Genomic DNA, 26,122 nt, shown 5'->3' on the forward strand with positions numbered 1-26,122 from the left:
ACCCTGTATTTTAAAATCGTACATATTTGGTACCCTAAACTCAAATTTAATTAATAAAATTTTACCAATTTAATCAAACTGCTGTCAATTATGTAAGTTACAAATTTAAATTTAATTACATAATTACATATAACTGATGACAGTTTGATCATATTGACAAAATTTTATTTATCAAATCTAAGTTTAGGGTACCAAATATGTACGATTTTAAAATACAAGGTACCATATAAGTATTATTGAAAATAGATGATATCAAAATGATACTTTGCAAACACATAGGGTACCAAATGAGTAAATTAATATAGGATATCTTTCTTTCAATTTCAGTCTTTATATCTCATTAACACTTAAAACCTTTACTAACAAATTAATAATGATGTGTGTATTTAATTTTAAAAAAATATGTATAGGTAATTTTTATATACAATATGTTATATTTTTTCAACTTTTTATATTTAGGGAAATTTTATATACAATGCCAATTTAGTCTCTACCATTAGGAGCATTTTTGTTTTTAGTATGTATAAAAATTATAATTAATTATTTTTATATGATTATGTATATTATAGTTATAATAAATATCTCATAAGTTTTCAATCAATTCTAAATACTTTATAATAATATAAATTTGGTTATACTTACAATACACGTATAAAAAAAAAATGTAGTCAAACGAACACCCCTATATTGAATTTTCCAATATATTAGTGATGTATTAATTACAAAGTTAAAAAGTCACGTCCTATTAATGTCTATAAAATTTAATACATATTTTGTGGGCCTAGGAAATACATAAAAACTCTTCACATTTTTTACATAATTAAAATAAATAAATATATAATAAAGCTAGAATTTTCTTACAAAATTATAGATTTTTTTTTTGTTGTTGTTGACATTAGTTATAGATATTCTTGACCACCAAGAAAGGTCGACTTGAAGATATTTTTTTGGGACTTGTATTTAGTATGTATGAAAAGAATATTATCTCATTGTATTCAAAATCTAAAGTTTCACTGAACGACACAGCTGCACTAGAAACGACACCGTAATGGATTCACAACGACGTCGTATCTGCGACTACTGTAACGACGCCACCGCCCTGCTATACTGCCGAGCAGACTCTGCCAAGCTCTGCTTCTCCTGCGACCTAGAAGTCCATGGCACCAACCAGCTCTTCACGAAGCACTCTCGTTTTCAGCTTTGCGACGCCTGTCATGATTCTCCAGCCTCCATTTTCTGCTCCTCCGACAGCTCAGTCTTCTGTCAAAACTGTGACTGGGAAAGGCATAAACCTTCTCTCTCTTTGGTCCATGACAGGAGGCCTCTTGAGGGTTTCAATGGTTGCCCATCTGTAAGTGAGCTTCTGGGTATTCTAGGTTTTGAGGATTTTGACAAAAAAGCTCTGATTTCGAATGAGGAGAGAGATGGGTCTTCTGGGTTTCAGCCTGATGACTTTTTAGATTTGTCGCTTTGGGAGACTCCTATTGTTGGTCTTGATGATTTAATTGTCTCCAGTTCGTCTCATAATTTTCAGGCAATGGGGATTCCCCCACTGCCTAAGGTGTGTACTTTTACTATTACTTTTATTTTTTCTTTCCACAATATTATAATTGCCCTCTTCAATAAAGAGAAATATTTTGGTCAAATTTTGATTGGTGTATATTTTTTTTATGCCTGAAAAGAGTTTTCAATTTTTCTTGATTGGAGATTTTACAATATCATTTTGTAAACTAATGTATAAAGGTAATTTGTTTATTCTGTATGGACATTCTTGGAAAACAAACAAGAGGACAAAACTATATTACTAAACATATATATTTTTTTCTGTTACATATTCCATTTGAATTGGTTACGTTTCTTTTATTTGGATTTAACTTGATTCCTCGGTGGGAATGTTTTTTGGGCTAGATATTATAGTTACTTTCTTTAAATATTAAACATTCAATGGTTATAGTTCATAATTATTTAATTCTCTTGATGCATTCACCAGCCTTCAATTATCTTTTCCTTTTCCTTGTGGTAAAATAAATGAAATAGCTTTCAAGTTTTGACTTGGATTTAGAATATTGTTGTTGAATCAGAATCGTAATGCTGTTTGCGGCCAACACAAGGAAGAAGTAATTGCCCAGCTTCGAAAACTGGCAAAGATCGAACCCAATACAAATTTTGACAATGGGGATGCTGCCAAGTTTCTAAATTGTTTCGAATCTCTTGCGCCGGAGCAAAGTGTGCAGCCCGGAAAAATTTGTATAGGCTCACAATATGATGCAGGGGCTGAGCCAGTTATTGGTCCAACATATGAGGTGAAACATTCTCTCTGTTCTAAATACTACATAAGCTAGGTATGCTTTATTTCATGGTAATGCCGTTAGTTTATGAGTACACGCCTATCATTAGATCTTCACATAGATGCACAATTCTTTCTTCTTTCTAGTCTTCATTTTCTTATTAATTAGATTGATAAAGCATATTGAAGAGGGTGTTGATGAGTAATGCTGTTGAATTAGAAGAATGGGAACTGCTGTCACCTTTCGTCTGATCGCTTAAGCAAACATGTGGTGTAGTAGTTGAGATTCACATTTCCATTCCAAAAAGATGAAGTTTCAATTCTTTTGCTAGAAGACATAATTTTTTATTTGTTTGAAATATGCATTACCATTCAAGTGAGGTTAGATAGCATTGTAAACTTAGGGTGAAGGAAGTGAACACCTAGTGGAATGTTCTCATGAAAATAACTAAATGGACAAAATATATTTGCTTGCGAATTTGTGTGTTAGCTAGTTGGATTAATAGATAAAAGTGTTTCTCATTAATATTTAATGTCTTGTAATATCTTGCGTTGTTGATTGTCATCGAGATTTAAGTTTTAAGCAAACATTTGAAGGAATTGCTTTTCTATGCAGACTCCTTCATGTCAGTGGTCCATTGATGGTGGTGAGACTGCGGATCAGAAATTTCTTGTTGACAAATCATTGAGTAGCCATCTCAAAACAAGTTATAGGGATTTTGAGAAATATTCCGATATTGATGACACTTGGCGTCATGTTAATGATGATGGTCAAAATGAGCAACCACAACATCCTATAAGTTCCAGTCTTTCCAGAGCCTTATCAGATTTCCACAAAGTAGCATCATATGAGTTGACCAGCCAGGAAAGAGAGGGTGCAATTTCACGATACAAGGAGAAGAGAAAAACAAGGAGGTATTACTCCACTCCTATAGTCTCAACAATTGTGAAATAAATATGTTTCTGTTGTATTTTAAATGTTCACCATCCAACCGAAAAATTACACATGAAGAAGTTTGTCTTTGTTTCAAGTCTAATCTGCATGACCAAACACGCTCTTGTTTAATTAATGATTTTTTTGGTTCTCCAAAAAGGATTTCATAATATTTTCTCTGTATTGACATTTTGAGATTTTTCCAAGTTTTGTTGTCAGTTTGGATCATAATGAATGCATTCATAATGTGAAAATACAACAGGTATGAGAAGTGCATCAGATATGAGTCTCGGAAGGTTCGAGCGGAAAGCAGGATAAGGATTAAAGGGCGTTTTGCTAAAATAGATCATTGAACTGCTGGTATGTAATTTTGTTCCATTGTACAGTTAGTCTATAAAATGTTGATTATATAGGTGTCTCTTTTTGTCAAGTGAATTGAACTTGTTTTTGTGTTATATAGCCTAAGTACTGAAATTAAAATCAATTGACTGTATTACAAGTTATCTTGCTCTATATTGAAATTCGCAAATTACAGATGCCTTATTTTATTTTGGGATTTTTTGTTGTATTTTATTTTATAAAAGATCATTCGGGATGTTTGGAAGGAGGGCACTACAAGTAGACCCCCCAAAAAGTAATAATTGAGGTTTCATACTCACCGGTCAAGTATCACAACAACTGGGAAATTTTGTCCAACAGTTAACATTTTCTGCAGTGCTTAGGTTCACTACTAACTTCCACCATCTTAAACTATTTAAGCTCTTGTAATGGTCGATTTATTCAATTGAATATCTTTGTCGCCAGTATTAAGTATACTAGAAGGTGTGGTTGATTCATATCTTTTATGTTTATTTTGATGTCTCACTTTCGAAGTAGAAAAAGTAGACCCAGAAGAGAGAAAGAACTGTCTATTTTTATATTAAAATCTTTTTTTAGTCGTCACATAAATTACAGAACTCATTTTATTTTCATTTCAACACTTGCAAACAAAGATTAATCTCATGCTCCTAAGTGACACTCTTCGGAACCAAAAGACAGCTCTGCTCTCTTAGTATCAAAGGTAAAATCTAGGTTCATCTGCTGAAACGCTGCAATGATAGTGATGTCATTGGACCTTATCATTGCCAAGTAAAAGTACTTGTAATTTCCTTTCTCACCAAATAATAAACATTCTTAAGATGATAACCAACGGTAGGTAGGCATGCTTTGAGTCTCTAAACATCTGGTCGTGTGAAACAGAGCTCTCCCTTCTCCAACACCCCAATCAGCCGAACCCAGAACTCCCATCCCTTGCAACTCTTTTGCAATTTCTGCAAAAGCTGGTTGGATCTTGATCGAAAACTGACTTCCCAAATTCACAATTATCCCTCCAAAGTTAACCATCCCTGTTAAAAAACCGATTATAAATTGCCAGTATCTGATCTCCTAAGCTGATTCTCAACATGTTCACTTAATAACTTGGATCAGTACCATAGTTTTGCAGCTTTGTCATTTGAAATTACAGTAGCAATGGTATGTCTGCCCCGAATTGGACTAAAGGTATTCGCGGTACACCGCCATTGCCACCCATAGGAACGCAGTATGAAAATTGACTGTTGGTTTGATCCCGCAGCCCCCATGATTCCCGCCATCAAATTTAAAATTCCGTAATTTATGATTACTAACTTTTTATTTAATTAACCAAATTAATTAAATGCAGAACAAATAAGTTGGTACAGCAAACCAGTATTCTGTAGCTACAGATAAAGTTCCTGTCACTACAGAATATCAAACCAGTGTGATAAAATAGAAATGACTGAAAATAAAATGACACAGAGAGTTTTATACGTGGTGTCAATATCCTTTCAGATATTACTAGTCCACGGGGCCACGCCCAGATATAAGATTCATTAGTCAAATTTCATAAATACAAAGTAATTGACTTAAATAAAACTTAGACTCCCTCTAATGATTTTGCTGCAAACTTGATGTACTATCTCTTTGTTGAATGTATCTTTAAGACACCAATGTTTGAACTCCCTTCAAATTGCTTGATGAATGCTTGTTTCCTCCTGATGCAAGACTTGATGAACCTTCTTCCGAAGGTTGTTCTTCACATTCTTCTCTTTGAGATTTTGCTTAACTCATAAGCAATTACAAAGACACAGAATAACCAAGGAGTAGCAGAACAACTACCTTTACATAAGAAACACACTCTTCTAAAAGTATATGGAATTAGGGAAAAGAAGAGCACCTAAGGGCTGATGCTTTAGTTCGTATATATACACAAAATACTCACCCAAAGTTAGCTTTACACATATCTAGATGCACAACATACACAAGAAAAGTTTCCAAAATACACGTTCAATCCCAATCAATGCAGCCGAAATCGTAGGAACAGACAGATTCTGTAGTTGCAAAACGGTACAAATATGGACTTGTTCATGGTCAAGTTCATCCTTTGACTATCTTGAGTAGTTACCTTTCTGGGCTAATTGAGAGCTGTCTAGAGATATAATCGATTAACTATAAAACAGAGAATCAATTAGTTAATTTTGGAAAGAAAGATAAAGTCTAAAAAAATATTGAGAATAAGGAGACTTTGTTCTTTCAAAAAATAAACACCTAATAAAGAAGCAATATCAGAATTTTAAAAGATATAAAATCACAAATAATGTTCTTTATAAAACCGAGAATAATACAATAAATCAAAAAATATTCGTCAAATCTTAAAATGTCAAATATGGATTTTACAATCTCCCCCTTTGGCATTTTGAGGGACAAAAAAAATATTTTTGATTTTCCTATTCTAAAACACAAACGACCCTGCAAAAAGATTAAGTGTTAAAAAAAATAGTTTATTTAAGTACTCCTATGCAAGCAAGATAACGAACACATAAAACAAAATTAAATAACCATGTTAACTTTCAAAACGTTTAACAAAGTTTAACACACGACTCCCTCTGAAAATAGGGTCCAGAGTTGTAAACACATAACTAAAACAAAGAAAACAGCACATTTCCTTTCCTTTTTGTCTATCGAATTGCCAAAGAAAAAAAAAACAAAAGAAACAACCAAACACATAGTGCAACATGACTGAAATACTAATCTTGCAGCAAGGAACTTTTGAATAGAATTGAGGTGCTGAAGAATAGAATCTTGGCTCTCCTCCAATTTACCTAAATGAGTGGTAACATTGGCAATTTCTGCCTAAACAGATTGAAAAGATGGAGCTACAGAAGGTGATCCTGAATCTGTAGGAGAAGCAACACGCACAAGTGGCGTATATATTCCTTTAGGCTGCTTAGAAGAATCAAACTTCTCAGAGGGTTTGAAAGTCATCCCAGACATAGGAGGCTCTTCAGATTTAGTGTCTAAGATCAACTCCTTCTGTGAAGACAACACTTTATAGATAAAGTTAGGAAAAAAAAAATTTAATTTCCTACGATTTCCCTTGCGCAAAGCTACAATCTGGTCTAAAATCATGTCAGCCAGATCATCTGGAGCATCAGTTGTGAGCTTAAACAGTAAGAAGGCTAATTCTTGGGATACTGCAACCATGTTGGAAGATGTCAACCAATTAGAAAGAGCAAACATCATTAGTGCAGCATGTTGATAAGTGAGATGAGCAAAATGGACAGTATCATGGGTACTCCAGGTAACGGTTTGACCAATGATTTCAGACAAAACCGCATCTTTGTCAAATGGCACCTCAGTGGACTCAACATCTATAAGAAGACTGAGTGCAGCAACAATATCTTGTACAGTAAAAGAATACCAATGACCTCTAACATAGACTTTCCCAAACATGCAAGAATTTTTGTCAAGAAACTCATTATTTAGATTAGCATAAAATTCTTTGACCACCCTATCAACATAACCAGTAAAGCAATCTATAGTCTTCATCCAACCCCTCTCTTGAACAATTTTTAGAACCCCATAAACCCTATGAGTATCAATATAATTTTTTTCTCAACAATGAATTTTAAAGACTCGTGTGCTTTTCATTGTCATTAAAACAGAAAAAGTGAGAATGTGGAGAAAAATCTTCGAGTTTACTAGACTTTCAGGCCTTTTTAGTAATAGGAGCAGAGGGAGGAATTTCCAGAGGACGTTTTCCTGTGGACTTTTGCTTGTCCTGAACAGAGGGCTCTAGAGACACATCTTCAGGTTATGAAGCTACATAATGGTCTTATGAGGCTTCACCTTCATCAGGGGTCTCTTCTTCCTCAGGTTGGGTTTCTGCATTCAAGCCATCACTAGGATCAGATTCAACTTCTGAGTCAGGGAGACTTGTATCACTCTTTTCCCCACCTTCAAATTTAGTGGTTGTCACAGAAGGCTGATTTTCTTTGAGATGAATAGCCAGCGGAGTTGAGATATCCAAACCACGTTTAGAGCGTCGTTCATATCGAAGAGTAGAGAGCTTTTCAGATTTAGATAGAGGCGGAGAGGACACTGGTGGGGAGATTTCAGTTCTGAGTTCTGCTTCTCTAGAACCATCAGAAAGAGAGGCAGAAGCCTCCTTTGAAGATGAAGCCTTGGGACTCGAGTGCGCAGATGAGGAGGTCTCTTGAGGGTCATCACCACCCAGACCCGGAGTAGCAGAAGAGATTAGAGATGCGGACTAAGATGGTTTCTCATTCAGATTGATTACCTTTTTCCGAGCTTGACCTCTTGTTCATCCTAAAGGTTTTGCAGTAGCAGGAGAGTTGATCGCAGCTTTAACCGAGGGTTTTGCACGAGCAGGACGTCTGGAACCACCAACATTTTTGGTCTTAGCCATTCCTGTGATGATCAAACATAAAAAAAAACAAGGAACCAGAGAAACCACAAGCACACGAGAAGAGAAAGAGAAACAGAGAAGAAGAAAAAAAGAAGAAGAGAGAGTGATAGATGTGATTGTGGGTTAGGGGTTTAAAAAGAGAACAAGTGGGTAGTTACCTAAAATGAAAAACCAAGAAAATGAAATTAAATATTTGCAATAAAGAGACACAAAATAGGTAACTGTCAATCAATAATTTTTTTCCTTTTTTTTCTTTTATTTCCAAAATCTCACACAATATGTACACCCCAATTAGAGACACCAAAAAAGGAAACACACATTATTAAAAAAATAACCATAAAAAATCTTACTGGCCGAATCCTACAATTTTTTTTATTTTAAAAAAAAATTTCGACCTCTTTTTTTTTTAAAAAAAACAACTAATCACACCACATTGTCTACACATAGAGCAGCATTGAAGTTCAAGAATTAACATTGAAACAAGAACAAAATGCAAATATTTTACCAAGAATTAACATTGAAACAAGAACAAATTGCAAATATTTTACTTAGTCTCTTAAAAAATTCGATCCAATTTTTTTATATTATATATATATATATATAAACAGACCTTGTTATTTTGCCAAGCAACTTATCAAGTGTATCAACCAATCTTCTTGCTTTTGTCTCTGATGAAAATATCAAACTCGTGAGAAAAACATAAATTATAGTAACAAGTTGATATTGTATTTCTATCATAAATGTTATGTAGGAAAAGAATTAACTCAGTCACAACCAAATATTTCAAGAATATCAATTAGTATGTACAAGCTTCTAAACCATTTTTTTTACTTTGTTTTAAAAAATTGTTTCAAGCATTTGTGTGTGAAAGTAAAATTGTTTCAGGGAACATTGCCCAATTTGTCAAAACGACTTTTTTTGAAAATTGTACCCAGTGAAGACGATGTCATACTACCTCAATGGTAGCCCTTTTCAATGGTAGCGTATCTTCTACATAAGTGTTAATTACATAGTTCCAACTTACTCAGAGATGACTTTCACACATTGAAGCCGGTAGCTCTATTCTTTCAAAGTGCTTGAAACCATTATTTTTCATTTTTTTTAAAAATGGCCGCTTGAACATAACACATCAATGAACTCAAATATTTCGAGGAGGAATTAATTAATATTCCCAAGACTAAACATTTATAACAGAGATACACAAGAGAGATTACACAAGCAACTATATTTATGCTTTTGTTTTTGAGTTTGACAGTTTCTTCTATGACAATAATAAGACATGATTGATTTAAAACAATAATGACTTGGCAAAAAGAACAAGATGCACAATATACACAATTTACATAGAACAAACCCCTAAGGACTTTCTTAGGGAATCAAAACGAACTGAATCAAGAGCTTTGATAAAAATATCAACTATTTAACATCAACACACCAGAGCCGTCTTGTCTGAACCTCGTTGCTCATCTCTTTGACTTCCGATGAAATCAAGATGAGTTGAGCTGGGGACGCTTTCAGTTTCTCTGATCACTTACGTCGTTTAATGCTTACTTGTTTCAACATACTCTAGAACTAGAAATTTATTTTCAACAAGCTCTCTAATGAAGTGGTGACAAATGTCAATGTGTTTAGTGCGTGAATGTTGAACAAGATTTTTAGAAGTGTTAATTGCACTTTGTTGATGAGGTTTTTCGCCAACAGTAGATTAATAAATCTAATAGGGATATTAGTGCTAAATTGTAAACCGTACTGAAATAATAAGAACCCTTTCATACACACACAACTTTTACATGGTTTAGTGGTTAAAATCCACTTAGTTCACGAGACAGTATTATTGCTTTTCTCTCACAATTTCTGCAGAGTTTTGGTAATACAAAAAGGCGGTCCCCTTCCCTGTCCATTATCCTTGATATTTATAGGGTAATTTCATGGACATTTTTGGGTAACCGCGTGAATAAATAAGGTATACATTTAATACATGTTTGGGTAATTTCATGGACATGTTTGGGTATACATTGGGATATGATTTGATAACAGAATAAAATATACTCTTGCTATCTCGGATAATAAATGATAGACATGCAATACAGCCTGGGCATTAATGAGCATATAAGGAGCCTCCGAATCTCTTGGGATCCTTCAGTATGTGTTCTGACCAGGTTTCCACGAGCTGGATATCTCACCTGAGCTAGTGTTCAAAGACTATTTGAACCTTAGTTCGTATTAAGCTCAGAGCGCCCAAATGTGGATCTGGCCATTTTAGGTCTCGAACTAGATTGTTATCCTAAGAGGCGGTCTGATAACAATCTGTACGTCGTGTTGTCTGGTCCCAACTTGAGTTGATCACATCATTATTAACCAGAGGTCATACTTGGCTGCTCTTCCACGTATTCATCTGCTAGCTGTACCCGAACTGAGTGACTAGACTTGTGCTAATTTTTAGGGTACAACATTTGCTCCCCAAGCTCCTGCTCGTGCTTGATGTCGTCACTTCCTGACATGCACAGTAGGGGCTTTTAGGCTTCTACCCTGTAAAATCGTGCCTGCCCACTACTCAAGTACTAGGCACATGGCTGTCTGTAATTGGCATCCGTTCGAGTTTCGAGGATTGTGACAATTGTCCTGCCAAAATTTTGCCTCTGACTCTCCGATTCCTCAATTCGGCCCTGTGGTGGAGAGGGAACTGGTGGTCGACCTCGACGCATTCTTCGAGGCCGAGCACATAGTATTCCGGTTCACGACTCAAGGGAAAGTCAACAAGATCCTGCTGAGTCATGGGATTGAGATGGGAGCTGATGGCCTCCATGCCCAACCTCCGTTGGAAGGAGAGCGGAGCTATGCCCCTATCCAAGATGACTACAGGGTTTGGAGTGCTGAGCACTTGAAGGCAGGTTCCTTCCTCCCATTGGACCAGTATTTTGTAGACTTCCTGAACTACGTCAGACTGGCTCCATTCCAGCTCCCGCCAAACTCATACAAACTTTTTGCAAGGTTAAAGTATCTGTTCTTGAGGCACGAGTGGGAGATCCCCACTCCGACAGACATTATGTACTTCTTTTGCCCATGTCCATTTTTAAGAAGTTGGGAATTGGAGAAGCAAGGCCAACTACACTCATTTTGCAATTAGCTGATCGTTATATGGTGCATTCGGAGGGAAAGGTTGAAGATGTCCTAGTACAAGTTGACAAGTTCATTTTTCTGGCGGATTTTATTATTCTTGACTATGAGGAAGATAGGGATGTACCGATTATCTTGGGGAGACCATTTCTTGCCATAGGGAGGACGTTGATAGATGTTGAAAAAGGAGAGCTCACCATTTGAGCTCAAGACGAACAAGTCACATTCAATGTTTTTAATCCTATACAATATCCTAATGAAGTTGAAGCTTGCTTGGCCATAAGTGCTTCTAACTTCAAGTTGATTGAAAAGCATAGTAAGGGAGTGAAGAAAAAGGTCCCTTTTGAAGAAATTGAGAAAGGTGGTGAGCCATAGATAAGAAAGGAAGAAGAACCATCTCATCCTCCAAAGCTATCGAAGAAAAAGAAACATAGTAGAAAGCCTCAGATCACAAATGTTGGAAGTTGGGAAGAGAGTGTTTTTTCTCAAACTCTCTAGTGAAATCAAGGTGTGATGGTGAGTTCTTAGTGAGGAAGGTGTTTCCCAATGGTGTGGTGGAATTATATGATGAACATTTGAGAAGAGCATTTAAGGTGACAAGGAAAGGAGCAAAGTTTGGGGGAAGCGAGGTTGAGCAATACCAAACCTCAGTTTCCTTGAAAGATCCTTAGAGAAAAAAAAAAGTGAAGTTTGGGTTGCTATGGTTTTTGGAGGATTCATTTGTAAAGCAACTCAAAGAAAGAAAGAATAAAAATGCATTGAAAAAAATTTAATTTTAAAAAAAAAATGAAAAAAAATACATTAGTGTTTTTAGTTATTTTCTTTTTTATTTTTGTTAGTCAAATTTCATATGATTGTGTTGTTTTTGGAAGTGGTGTTACGTTTGTTCTTGTGTTTCACGGGTTCAAAGTTGAGAAATTGATGTTCTGGTAGTAATTTTTGGGTCTGTTAGATTTGCAAACTTTTTGCTTCAACAAACATGGAGCAAAAATGGGTCTCATTTATGAAAAATAGAGGGGTTCTATCAAAAAATTTGCTGAAAGCAAAAATATGGCCATTTAAAGCAAGCACAATTTGAACAGGGTGTGGTCTCACTTGGAAAAGAAAAAAAAATGAATAATAATAATAACCCCAAACTACTCAAGACCATACCCTAACCCGAATGCCCTCATTCCTTTTTCTCTTCACGCCTTTGTCCTTTTCCCTAGCCACCATCACCAAAAATTCCACCATCACTGCCATCATCTTCATCACCTTCGGCCACCCTCGCCCCTTTGCACCCTGCCTTCCCAACCCTGTCGACCCCTGTACTCCGAGAGCCTAGGCGCCAAACTTGGCCAGACGTGACCCATCACCTAAGAACCTAGGCGCGACTCTGTTCGAGTGCCACCTAGAGGCACGATTTCACCTGTGCCACCCTTCCCATTGCCCTGCCTCGAGCTTAGCCCCGTCAGCCTGTACCTTTGCACAATCCAAACCGAGCCTAGGCGCCACCAAGCCAGCTCCGAGGGTCCCTAGTGCGCACCACCACCAGTCGCGTTTCACTCTCCACCTACACCGTGAGTGCTCAGCTCCGACCAACACAGTCACATGACTCATCACCTCTATTTTCTGAGATTGCCCTTGGGTAACTGCCTTCCTTTATTTTGCCTTGTTACTTTGCATTTGAGCATCTGCAGTGGATTTGTTGGGTGGTGGGGGCTTGTTGTTTTCGATCTATTTCTGTTTCTGTTGGGGAAACTATTGGATGTGTTGAGCAGGTTGTAACTCCAATTATACTGTTGGATTCTGTGCTGTTGTGGTATACTTGTCCTTCGTGAGAATCTGATCAATATTACCCCACATACTTCCATAACTCCACAAATCAATGGCCACCAAAACAAGAGCTCAAAATAGAAAAGCCAAACCACCCTCTACCCCACCACCATCCAAAAAGATGTCTACCGTTTCACACCCTACCCCACCATCATCACCCTCACCAACCACTGCCAATGACCCTACCACCATCACCACCAAACCATCAACCAAGAAAACCACCATCCCAAAATCCAAAAAGCAAGCCAAAATCACATCAACCGTACCTCCACCTAAACCACAAAAGACCACCACTACCACAAGAGTTTTGACCAATCTGAAACCTGCTCCTGTACCGAACCCTAAGACCACCACTACCACAAGAGTTTTCTTTTAGTAGTATATTGTTTAGTTGGTGTTCCCATCTTTGTCTTGCTATGTATAGTTGTTGGGTTTTATGCCTTTATAAAACCATGTCGGACATGTAGCACGATTTCATATTAACAATAAAAGTAGTAAAAATCATTTAGTTTGACAACCGTGTTGCTTGCTTGTTTTATTACATGATTATTGAAATAATATAAACATTTATAAAATCTCGAACATATGGATAGTTACAATTATAGTGACTAGGTCACAGTGGATTATAGTTGTAATTATATGTTCAAAAGAACTAGTCCTAAGATTAGATCAGTGCATTGGATTTTCACTGATTAGGCAATCTACGATATGATCTACTTACACATTCAGGGTGTGATGTCTTGTCCAAGGTATCGACCAAGTAGATAAGATCGGATGTATTTAGTTACATCGGACTAGGACCGATATTGATTATTGATTGATAAATAAGTATCGTTGTTATCAAATCTAATCAATGTCACAACGTTGACCATATATTAAGTCGATCTTAATTCTGAGTGATAATATTCTGCTAATTATATTATTTAAATCTTTTGACTTGTTCGTTACCAGCTTACCCTACGGTTTAGCCCATACTTACATCTTGGAGATTTATTAGTGTAATTGAGTGGGAGTATTATTCATAGATATGAAATCTATAACTTCTGTATGAGAAGTGAAAATATGATTTCCTTAATTGCTTTGTTCAAAAGGTTAAATGATTGAGATATCATTTCTGTGATTAAGTTCACGGAAATATCATTTATAAGGAACTTAGTGAGAGTTAAGGATAAAATACTGATGATGGGTAAAACGGTAATTTGCACCCAGCTCGTTAGTAAGTCATCGATAGAGGATTGTCCTATTGTAATGGTTATAACAATGGATAACGTATTTATGGGTTTGAAAATACGTTCTATGAATTCAAGAGTTCAATTCCGAGTCTATAGTGGAGTCACGAGGAATTAATAAGTTAGTGAAATTATTCGTAAATAAATTCACGGTAACTTGTTGGAGCTTGATTTCATGGATCCATGGTCCCCGCATCACCTTTGAGTAAATCATCTAGAATGTCTCAATTAATTGATTTAATTATCAATTAGGATTTTTAAAGTTGACTAGGTCAATTTTGGAAAATTTACAGAGATATGAGATTTAGAGAATAAAAGAGAATCTTTGGGTAAATTTATTACTATTGATAAATTGGTATCAATATAAATAAATAATATTAAATCAAGTTTCAAATTATAATTAGTTAATTTGAATAAGGATTTAATTAATTAATTAAAAAAAAAAAAAAAAGATTTTGAATTTAGGTCCAGTTGGGATTTAAATTCAAAACAAAGAGATTGAGCCTAAGTCCATTTATGGCAGCCCAATGCTTTTATTTTTGTTTATTAGTTTTAATTAATTTAAATTTAAATAAATGTCATTAAGTTGCCTATATAAGGAATATGATATCTAGGGTTTTCAGGAGCAAGTGAGTTTCAGTTGATTGGTAAGTGAAAACCTAGACAGTCTAACCTTTCTTGGCCACTCTCTCTTCTTCTTCTCTTCAAGATCTCTATCTCATGTGTTGAGAACTAACCCACACTAGTTCTATGTTGATCAAAGGTTTGGTGAGGAAGACTGTGTTGCTGATCTTGTTCAATCTATTGATAATACTCTGCTACAGAAATGAATCAATGGTTAGAGAGATTGAAGGATGGAGTTGTTCCAGTTCCGCTGCGTAATGTAAGATTTTACTTTACTCTGTATTTGTATCAATTTCATAGGAGCAAGTTCTATGAATTTGCATGTTTGTTTGATAATATGTAAATTGCATGAAAATAAATAAAGATCCTGCAATGAGTTTTTCCTACAATTGGCCTCAGAGCCATAGGTTGCTAGTTTATTTTCATGAATGAACATGTATGAAATTGATTGATATGTTAGGTGTTAATTGGATGGTACATATTATTGATGCATGTGTTATGTTTTCTTATGTAAATTTAACAATAATTTGGTTGTTTTTGGCTTGTTTTGGATTTAAAAACTGCAAAGATTTAATTTTTTTTTTTGGACTGTTTTTTGCAATGTGTGTGCTGGGCACGCATGAGCCGCCGCCGGGACCCGGGCGTACGGACGCCGTACAGATCTGTACGGACGTCCATACGACTTCGGTGCCGGAACCCGCGCACGACATATTTTCGCAAAAAAAAAATTAATTTTTTTAAATTGGATATTTTGTGCAATTAGGTTTAAAATATTTAAAATAGATTATCTGATAATTTTATAGATATTTTTTCTTTTTAAAATATTTTGAATTTGTTATCTGATAATCAAGACATTGTAAGATTTTTTTTATTTTGTTATAAATAAAATATTAAAATTAGTTATCTGATTATTCAAGATATTTTTATTGTTTAAAATATTTATAATTAGTTATCAGATAATACTAGATATTTTAAATTTGGTTAAAAGATATTTTGATATTTTAAAATTTGTTAAAATATTTAAAAATAAAATATCTTATCATTCCTAACAACTTAACAACCTTGGTTAAATTAATTATTTGAAATTGAATTTTGTTTGAGAAATTCTATTTTAATTAATTTAATATTTTGTAACTTGTTTAATTAATTATATTGAATTTTGTCCGATGAATTCTATGTTAATTAATTATGGTATTTTGCAAAATAGTATATTGTTGTGGTATATTTGCATAATTTAACAATACATGTTTATAGAGTAACATGTTAGGCCCATCCAATTATTAACATATCAAGCATCATTATTAAGTTATTTTTTGCATTTGGGCTTTAAATATAAGTATAATGATGGCCCAATTTTTGTGTTTAAAAATTGTGAGAAAACTCAAATAAAACTTTCATAAAATGTTAGGATTTATTTGGGTCCAATTGAACATGTAAAGTTTAAATTCCTCTCTTGTGAGTAGTTCCACTTGTAAAGGCCCATTTGCTTTGCATTACTAGATTGAGCCTAATCAATTGAATAACAATTAATAAAACAAATGTTCAAATTCATGTCTTTTTGGGCTTTGTGTGGAAGTTAGGGAGCCTTAGTAGTGGGTCCGACATACTGAACCCAACTCTCCTCCATGCAAGCTCGAATTGTTAAGACCCATTTACCTAAGTTGGACTTAATTGTATTAGGTTATTTTTTTAGTTGGACCTAATAATTGATTAGAAACGTATTAATTCTAATTTTTGGATTAATTTTCAATGGTAATTTTAGAATTAGTGGAAAAATTATAAACTATGGTTTGTTGATTATTTTTATAAGTTGGCGAACCTTAGTTGGTTTATTGATTATTTGATAATTTGGAAAACCTAAGTTGATTTTTTTTTTTTTCAAAAAGAATAAAATACTAAAATATTTAATAATGAGTTTAAAAAAATTTCAATTCGATCTCCACCGTTGATTTAACAAGGTTAGAGTTCAATGGAGCCTCATGGCGCTTTGATTTCGTCTCCCTACGGAAGCTGTTCACTGGACTTCTTAACATGGTTAAATTTCGTAGGATAGATGGTTATAGATGGACCTTCTATAGACTCATTCCTACGGTGACTATAGGAATAAGTCTATAATAATCGAAACCGTGGGTCAAACTCATAAAGTAAGAAATATTTGTGACTCTCGCCTACCAGGACACATGAGTTTCCGTTATTTTGAAACCGATGGAATAGGTAGTTAATAAAAGTTTATGACGTTTTATTAATTGAGATGTTTCTCTATTTAACTACGTGAATATTTGTGACTCTCGCCTACCGGGCGCATGGGTTCATGGCTAGCTAAAGTACCTAAGAAATAGAAGATAAGTGTTTTAGTATTTTGCTTATCTCAAAACATTTTGTATGTTATGCTATTTCTAAAAAAAAATTAATGAATAAATGTTTGTCAAGAAGTGCGTTGATTTCTACTTAGTTGATAATAGAAGCTCTAGGCTTCCCACCTCATACTCTCTCTAATCTCTAAAATGTTACTCTATGGTGAGAACCTCACGAAATGTTTGTCCAACATTAACATGGTGTTGATTTTAGACAACATCGAGTTCGTGATAATCAAATATATTCCTATTTTTCCCATGCAACGATCACCGAATCCTTCAAAGATGATTGTTGATGGTAATTCGAACAAATGAAAGAATGCTAATACTACTAAACAAGCTCAAGGAGAAGCTACTTTGAGCTTCTTCTTCGAAGAGCAAAGAGGAAGAAATTCATACAAAAAGAATAAGAAGTCAACTGGCAAGGCACCAAATGCTATTATAAGTACACAAAAAGGGGAGTGTTTCCAACTGCAAGGAGACTGGGAATTAGAACAAGATTGCCCGAAACTCAAGGCATATGGAACACAAAATAATTAAGTTTGTCTTGGATGCATGTGATTTTAGAAGATGATACTTCGGTTTTGGATCGCTGAATCACAATCTACTAACACATGCATGTACATTTTTACACTTTTAGCATTGGGAAAGCCATGGAGGATAAAAAGCCACGGCTTGGTATCCATCAAGGGTTGTTCGTATCAAACAAGGCAAAATGATAAGCTTGAATGAATTTTGGAAATGAATATATTGTTTTAAGACAATGTTTATTTTATTCCGATTTTCAATGGAAATTTTAATTTAAGTCTTTCTTATTACATCAACAACAATTTGTAGTTACTTTCACAAGTAATAAATCCTATTTCTTTAAATGAATGTGAATTGTGGGGTAGATGTATGAAAAACAGGCTATACCTATTGCAACTAAATGAACCCTATGTTATAAATAATGAGTTGTTTAAGACAACTAATTCTAGGACCGTTAAACGACAAAAGGTCAATAACGTTAGAAATGATGTACCTTTGGCATTTTCACTTTGGTCATATTTGTTATGATAGGATTCAAAGACTAACAAAGGATGGGTCTTAGAGGGAATTCACCTGGGGTGACCTACCTGTTTGTGAATCTAGTCTCGAGGGAAGAATGACAAAGCGTCCATTCTCTATGATAGGAGAAAGGGCCCAAGAACCATTAGGGCTAGTATGTTCAAATGTTTAGGGACATATGAATGTTCAAGCGAGGGGTGGTTATGAGTATTTCCTCACCTTCATCAACGATTGCACTAGAGACTCATGTAAGTACCTAAAGCATAGGAATTCTGCGAATTTGTTAAGAAGTTCAAAGAATTCATTGCTATGGCTTTAAAACCAAATTAGGTAAAACGTTAAATATTTTGCGATCTGATAGGGGTGGAGGATATTTGGATAATCAGAACCAAGATCATTTAATTAAACTTGAAGATTTGTCTAAAACAACTGCCCCAAGGACTCTGCAATAAAATAGTGTTGGTGAGCAGTGTGAATCACACGCTTATGAAAATGTGTGTTCTATGATAAGCTATTAAACTCTACCAACTTCTTACCCAGATCTTTTCTGGAGACATACTACCTAGACCGCATGTGATATATATTTTTTTAAATGTTGTGCTGTCTCAAAAGCTGTCTCCACGACACCACTAGAATTATGAAATGGTCGTGAACCTGGTTTACGTCATTATGGAATTTGGCGGTGTCATGTTCTTGTCATGAGGAAAAAGGTAGAAAGCTAGAACAATGACCCAAGGATTTGCTTGTTTGATGGATATTCTAAAGGTACTCAGGGTGGTTTGTTTCATAGTCCAGTAGACAAGAAAGTGTTTGGCTCTACAAATGATACTTTTCTGGATAACGACTACATAATGAATTTCAAGTCTCATAGCAAAATAGTATTAGATGGAAAAACAATAAACTATTGTTCCATCCTTACCGACGCAAGTCGATGAAAACAATGTACATTTAGAAACCACTAACTAAGTCAGAAAGTTACGATGCCTCGTCATAGTGGGAGGATTTCTCGGAACCCGGTACCTATGATATGGATAGTGAAACCCACAAGTTGGTTGGGGACACAAGTAACAATGATTCGTTGGCCTTTAAATAGGCAATGGGTAAGTCTGAAAGGGATTTTTGACTCGAAGCCAAGTACCAGGTAATAAAGTCTAAGTACTCTTAATTTTTCTAAGATCTTGTAGATGTGCCATTGGACTTTAGGCCTATGGGGTGCAAGAGGATCTATAAGAAGAAAAGAGGAGCTGATAGAAAAGTCGAGACATTAAAGGCTCGACTTGTGGCAGAGAGCGAAATTTGACTTAGAGAAAACTTTTTCTCCGGTAGCCATGTTAAAATTCATTTAGTATACTCTTATCCATAGCCACAACTCTTGATTAAGAGATAAGGAAAATGGACATCAAAGAAGCATTTTTCATGGCTATCTTGATGAGACAATTAACATGCATCAATCAGAAGGATTTAAAGTAGTTGGACAAGAAATTCGACAAGCTGAGTAAGTCAATCTATGGACTTAAACAAGCTTCGCGCTCCTGGAACTTAAGGTTAAATGGAAACATTAAGACCTGAGTTTTTGAACAAAATGTAGTTGATCCTTGTGTTTGACAACTTAGGGAAAAAGAAATTGTGGTGTTTTTAATCCTTTATGTAGATGATATCTTATTCATTGGAAACAATGTTAAGAAATTATCAAACATAAAGAACTGGCTAGAAACGAAATTTCAGATTTCTTTGTAGCAAGTCGTGTTCTTGGTATCCAGAACATCAGGGAAATAAATAACTGAACTTAAGCTCTAACTCAAGCGACCTACTTTAGTGAGGTGCTTGGTCATTACTCTGTAACAAATTTCGAGAAAGGATGTTTAGTGTCTTGACACAAAATTTATTTTTCTAAGCAGTAGTCTCCACAGACTCCTCAAGAGAAAGAAAAGATGTAACGAATTCCTTATGCATATGAAATTAGAAGTCTAATGCATGCTATGTTGTGTGTTGTGATCGAAGATATTCTATGCAGTGGGAGTGGTGAGCAAGTGTCAGTAAAACCTTGGAAATAAACAATAGATGGAAGTCGATATCTTTGATGGACTAGAGATTATTGTTAGTCTTTCCAGGTAGATCTTTGTACCTATTAGACTACACATATTCAGATTTTAGATTGATGTTGATGACAAGAAGTCTACTTCTGAAAAATGTGTTTACTCTTGGGGGTGGAGCTATGATTTGGAGAAGCGTCAAGCTATCTACCATTTTAGAATCCACTTTGGAGGCTGAGTACATAGCTGCGTCTATGGCGGCTAAGGAAGTTCTATACGGATCTCGATGTTATTACAGAAATGGATAAACCACTCATTTTGTCTAGTGACAGTAATGAGGCAATAGTGAATTCGAAAGAACCTCGAAGCTACAAAAGAGCAAAACATATAGAGAGAAAGTACCACATTATCGAGGATGTGTGGCGAAGGTGTGAAGTGAAGGTGATGAAGATAGCATTGTAAGGCAATCTTTCATATCCCTTTACAAAGATATAAGCAGAAAACATAATTGTGAAGCATGTAGAATGCATGGTTTTGAGAAACATGTCCCATTTGTTTTAAAAGGGCAAGTGGGAGTTTGTTGGGTTTATGCCTTTATAAAACCATGTCGGACATGTAGCACGATTTCATATTATCAATAAAAGTAGTAAAAATCATTTAGTTTGACAACCGTGTTGCTTGCTTGTTTTATTACATGATTATTGAAATAATACAAACATTTATAAAATCCCGAACATATGGGTAGTGACAATTATAGTGACTATGTCATAGTGGATTAGAGTTGTAATTATGTGTTCAAAAGAACGAGTCCTAAGATTAGATCAGTGCATTGGATTTTCACTGATTAGGCAATCTACGATATGATCTACTTACACATTGAGGGTGTGATGTCTTGTCCAAGGCATCGACTAAGTAGATAAGATCGGATGTATTTAGTTACATCGGACTAGGACCGATATTGATTATTGATTGATAAATAAGTATTATTGTTATCAAATCTAATCAATGTCACAACGTTGACCATATATTAAGTCGATCTTAATTCTGAGTGATAATATTCTGCTAATTATATTATTTAAATATTTTGACTTGTTCGTTACCAGCTTACCCTACGGTCTAGCCCATACTTACATCTTGGAGATTTATTAGTGTAATTGAGTGGGAGTATTATTCATAGATACAGAATCTATAACTTCTGTATGAAAAGTGAAAAGATGATTTCCTTAATTGCTTTGTTCAAAAGGTTAAATGATTGAGATCTCATTTCTGTGATTAAGTTCACGGAAATATCATTTATAAGGAACTTAGTGGGAGTTAAGGATAAAATACTGATGAGGGGTAAAACGGTAATTTGCACCCAGCTCGTTAGTAAGTCATCGATAGAGGATTGTCTTATTGTAATGGTTATAACAATGAATAATGTATTTATGGTTTTGAAAATGCGTTCTATGAATTCAAGAGTTCAATTCCGAGTCTATAGTGGAGTCACGATGAATTAATAAGGTAGTGAAATTATTCGTAAATAAATTCACGGTAACTTGTTGGAGCTTGATTTCATGGATCCATGGTCCCCGCATCACCTTTGAGTAAATCATCTAGAATGTCTCAATTAATTGATTTAATTATCAATTAGGATTTTTAAAGTTGACTAGGTCAATTTTGGAAAATTTACAGAGATATGAGATTTAGAGAATAAAAGAGAATCTTTGGGTAAATTTATTAATATTGATAAATTGGTATCAATATAAATAAATAATATTAAATCTAGTTTCAAATTATAATTAATTGATTTGAATAAGGATTTAATTAATTAATTAAAAAAATAAAAATAAAATGTTTTGAATTTAGGCCTAGTTGAGATTTAAATTCAAAACAAAGAGATTGGGCCCAAGTCCGTTTATGGCAGCCCAATGCTTTTATTTTTGTTTATTAGTTTTAATTAATTTAAATTTAAATAAATGTCATTAAGTTGCCTATATAAGGAATATGATATCTAGGGTTTTCAGGAGCAAGTGAGTTTCAGTTGATTGGTAAGTGAAAACCTAGACAGTCTAACCTTTCTTAGCCACTCTCTCTTCTTCTTCTTCTTCTCTTCAAGATCTCTATCTCATGTGTTGAGCCCACACTAGTTCTAGGTTGATCAAAGACTTGGTGAGGAAGACTGTGTTGCTGATCTTGTTCAAACTCTTGATAATACTCTGCTACAGAAAGGAATCAAGGGTTAGAGAGATTGAAGGATGGAGTTGTTCTAGTTTCACTGCGTAATGTAAGTTTTTACTTTACTCTGTATTTGTATCAATTTCATAGGAGCATGTTCTATGAATTTGCATGTTTGTTTGATAATATGTAAATTGCATGAAAATAAATAAAGATCATGCAATGAGTTTTTCCTCAATAGTGTCTTTATCATGTTGTTTAGTCGCTCTTTTGAGGTTGTTCTTTGTCTTTGTTAGTGTTCCCTAGGGGGGCTCGATGACGATTTTTAAAAACTACAAAAATATAATAAATTTAAGTTGAAGTTGAATGCCTCTCTTCCTTAAGTTTTAAACTTAAATTCTTTGGGTGTGAATGTTGCTAGCAATTGATTGATGAGAGTGTTTCTCTTTTTAGTGTGTGCATAGCTTGATTAACCATTTTTCCAACCTTAGAAAGAGCTAGTTTCTTGTGAGAGCTTAAGTTTCTGGAATTACTTAGTGATTTTCCTTGAGGCGAAATCCTAGGTAGCACCACGCTGATGATATGATTTAGGCCATCCTTGGACCGTTTGAGCCTTGAAGCCTACCTTTTATGCATTTTTTTCCCTAGTCACCCCGTTGAGCTGTGTCATTTTCTTATTTAGCCGCTTATTAGCCTAGCTTTATATATATATATACACATATAATAACCTATTTTCACCACACCCTTTAGCACCTTGATATTTATAGGATTTATTTGTTGTCTTTTGGGGGGTTGAGAGGCGTAGAGAGTGCGAGAGACATTGGGTGAGCGTTTTCATTTTCTTCTTTGGCTTGTTTTCACCATTGGAGACAATGTTGATTTTAAGTTTAGGGGGAGAGTGTATTCTCATTTTTCTTGTTCTCTTGCCATTTAGTTTATTGTCATTATTTGAAAAAAAACTAGAAAAATGTATGAAAAAAAAAAGGAGAAAAAAGCATAAAAAAATTTCAAGAGTGCACTCCCTTGAATCAAAGGAAAATTTTGAAAAAAAAATTCAGAAAAAAGTCAAGAAAAGAAAAAAAAAAGTAATCAAGTATGTTTGTAAATAAGTTTGGGGGTGTAACTCTTCAAATAAAAGAAAAGTTTGTTTTAGTTTTTATCTTTGTTTGTTAGTAATAAATGCTAGTGGCAAGAGTTATATTTTGTTGTGGGGTGTTCTTTGGGGAAATTAATGTGTGCATTGATTTAGGTCCTAGAAAGATTGATGTGCTTAGGGTGATTCGAGCCAAAATTAATATCTCTTATCCTACCTTCACCCTAGCCTATCATTACAAGCTTGATAAAGTCCTATTGATCTTTGGTGTTGTGTTTGTCTACATTAGTGGAGAGGGAATCACTAAGTAACTTATGGAGGCATTATTTAAGCTTTAGGACCAATGTCTAGTTTGATTTGGGTGATCGAAAATGTTTAGGAAAAGCTATGAATGCACTAAAGGGAGAAGCACTTGACTCATATTTTGACAACAACATTAACACTTGAAGATTTTGGTTTAAGGCTTGTGCAAGTTTGAAATTCAGTTTCTCTTATTCAACAATAAAATTCCCTAGAGTTTTCTCCTTTTTAGTATTGGCAAAGCAAAATTTATCCTCTCTTGTTGTGTCTTCTCTTTGTTGATTTTCCTTTTTCTTTTGTCGTTTAATTTGTGTCTTGTGTCTCTTTTGTTATCTTTTTTTCAGATTCATCACTCGAGGACGAGTAATGTCTTAAGTTTGGGGGTGTGATAACTCTTGAATAACAAGTTATTTCTTGTGCTTTTGAACTTATAAATGCGGAAAAATCGATGGTGATGTTAGTTTATTATTAGCTATTGTAACTAACTTTTGTGTTTTTATGATCTTAGTTAAGTTTAATTGTTTTTCGTAGTTTTTAATAGCTAATGAGTTGAAAACAATAGTTTCATGGATAGATATTTGTACAAAGAATGAAACTAAAATTGTGAAACTATCTAAGCTAAATTTTGATGCTAAAATAGCAAGTTTGTAGTAGCAAAGCAGATTTTGGTGAAGCATTTTGATCAGGTTGCTTTTGGAAATTTATGTGTGCTTGGAAATTCAGAAGGTGAGCTGGATTAGTGGCTTAGGTGGCAAGTACAAAGGGCATGAGTCAATTTGGAAGTAAATGTCAAAGAAAAGAAGGAAAGAAACCCACGTATGAATCAAAGGAGGGGCAATTTTGTACTTAGATGACTAAATTGTGAAACATAGAGGTAAAAAGAAGAAGCTAGCCACACAAAGAGGAGGAGTCTGCCATTTTTTGAAAAAGGAGAGAAAAAGATAGAGGAAGAAAACCAGAGAAACAAGAAAGAAGAAGAGGAGAACACAGAAAGAAGATTCATCATCAATTTGATTTGCTCTTTTTCTTGTTTCTAAATTTCATCTTATATTTTATTTTTTAATTTATACTTTGATACTTATGAGCATTATTGAACTTGGATTAATGCTCTTTAAATTAGCCATGAACTAATTTTTTGTGTGGCTTGAATTATTAATGAACCATATGTCATAGTGTAGTAATTTCTTGCACCTTATTATTCTTGAAATCTCTCGTGTTCATTCAAGTATGCTTATTGTTAATTTTTTGTTGTTGTTTGGCCAACAATGGCAAGATGTTTAATTATGTTTGATGCTGGAAAGATTAAATATAATGGGAAGAACTTGAATGACACAAGTTCATAATCTATGTTAGGTTATGTTAGTAAATAACATAAGGATGTGTTATTTGCCTTGTGTAACTTTTGAGAATTGAACCTTGAATTTGTATTCTTAAATCTGTTTTAGCATAGGAATATTTTTAATTAGGTAAAAGAATTAATATCATAGAATTTAGGAAAGTTTTATAAGATTTTATTGAATTCTTGTTAACCTGGGAGTTTTGCTAAAATATTGATGCCGCAATCTGTTCAGTATAATTGACATAGGGGGATTTAATAATTCAATTCCATTCTACAATCCACGTATTTCTTTCTAATTACTTTGTTTAGTTCAGTTTTATTTTCAGTATTTTCATCTTTTTAATATTTCGCTTAACTTACAAACAACCCATTTAATTGTTAATACCTTTAAGTTGTTTAGTAATTATTTTGTCTATTTTTCTATTTTGCAATCTTTGTGGAGACGATTTACTTATCATTGTATTACTTATGTGATTGCGTAGTGAAGCCTTGGCTGCTGCTTGGAGATTTCAATGCAGTATTCAATAGTGAAGACAGATTTGGGGGGAATCCTATCTCTATGAATGACTTGACTGATGCTACTTTATGGCAAGCTCAAGTTCATGTGGAAGCTCTCAAAAGATCAGGCTCGAATTTTACTTGGTCTAACAACCAAGATGGTGCTAGTAGAATCTATTCTAGAATAGATCATGCGTTTGCCAATGAGGAATAGTATGATATTTTTCCTAATTCTACTGCCCATTTTTCTTGGGAATCTATTTCTAACCATTGCTCTTATGTGGTTGCTGCTACTGTTTCAGAGAAGATTGGTCTTAAGCCTTTTCGTTATTATAATTTTTGGGCTGAACACCCGGAGTTCAAGGGGTTAGTTACTGCCAGTTGGGAGAAGCCTTTGGCTGTTAGGGGTTTGAAAGGTATCTACTACAAACTCATGAGGTTGAAACATAGCCTTAAGAAATTTAATAAGGCTACTATTGGAGATGTGGGGACATCTTACTTTGAAGCTAAAGCCAGGTTTTCTGCTGCAA

General features: G+C 34.5%; 1 protein-coding gene across 5 annotated transcripts; it reads left to right on the forward strand.

Moving 5' to 3' along the window:
- The first annotated feature begins 685 nt into the window (after positions 1-685).
- On the forward strand, positions 686-24,953 carry LOC133794646 (zinc finger protein CONSTANS-LIKE 13). Of its 5 annotated transcripts, none has more exons than XM_062232008.1 (5): positions 686-1,561; positions 2,082-2,303; positions 2,904-3,202; positions 3,484-3,581; positions 24,479-24,953. In XM_062232008.1, exons 1-4 carry the CDS (start codon positions 1,049-1,051, stop codon positions 3,572-3,574), a joined length of 1,125 nt encoding a protein of 374 aa, XP_062087992.1. In that variant the 5' UTR covers positions 686-1,048; the 3' UTR covers positions 3,575-3,581; positions 24,479-24,953. The 5 variants fall into 5 exon arrangements, with proteins under 5 accessions (XP_062087992.1, XP_062088008.1, XP_062087999.1 ...); XM_062232024.1 differs by lacking the exon at positions 24,479-24,953 and adding an exon at positions 14,894-15,259; XM_062232015.1 differs by lacking the exon at positions 24,479-24,953 and adding an exon at positions 14,911-15,259.
- Positions 24,954-26,122: the final 1,169 nt, after the last annotated feature.

The sequence above is a fragment of the Humulus lupulus genome, chromosome 1 (assembly GCF_963169125.1).
Source record: "Humulus lupulus chromosome 1, drHumLupu1.1, whole genome shotgun sequence".
Lineage (NCBI taxonomy): Eukaryota > Viridiplantae > Streptophyta > Magnoliopsida > Rosales > Cannabaceae > Humulus > Humulus lupulus.

Coding starts and splice junctions, on each gene's coding strand:
- LOC133794646 (XM_062232008.1), top strand. CDS start 1,049: ATGGATTCACAACGACGTCGTATCTGCGACTACTGTAACGACGCCACC. Junction 2,304..2,903: donor TTATTGGTCCAACATATGAG/GTGAAACATTCT, acceptor TTTTCTATGCAG/ACTCCTTCATGTCAGTGGTC. Junction 3,203..3,483: donor GAGAAGAGAAAAACAAGGAG/GTATTACTCCAC, acceptor AAAATACAACAG/GTATGAGAAGTGCATCAGAT.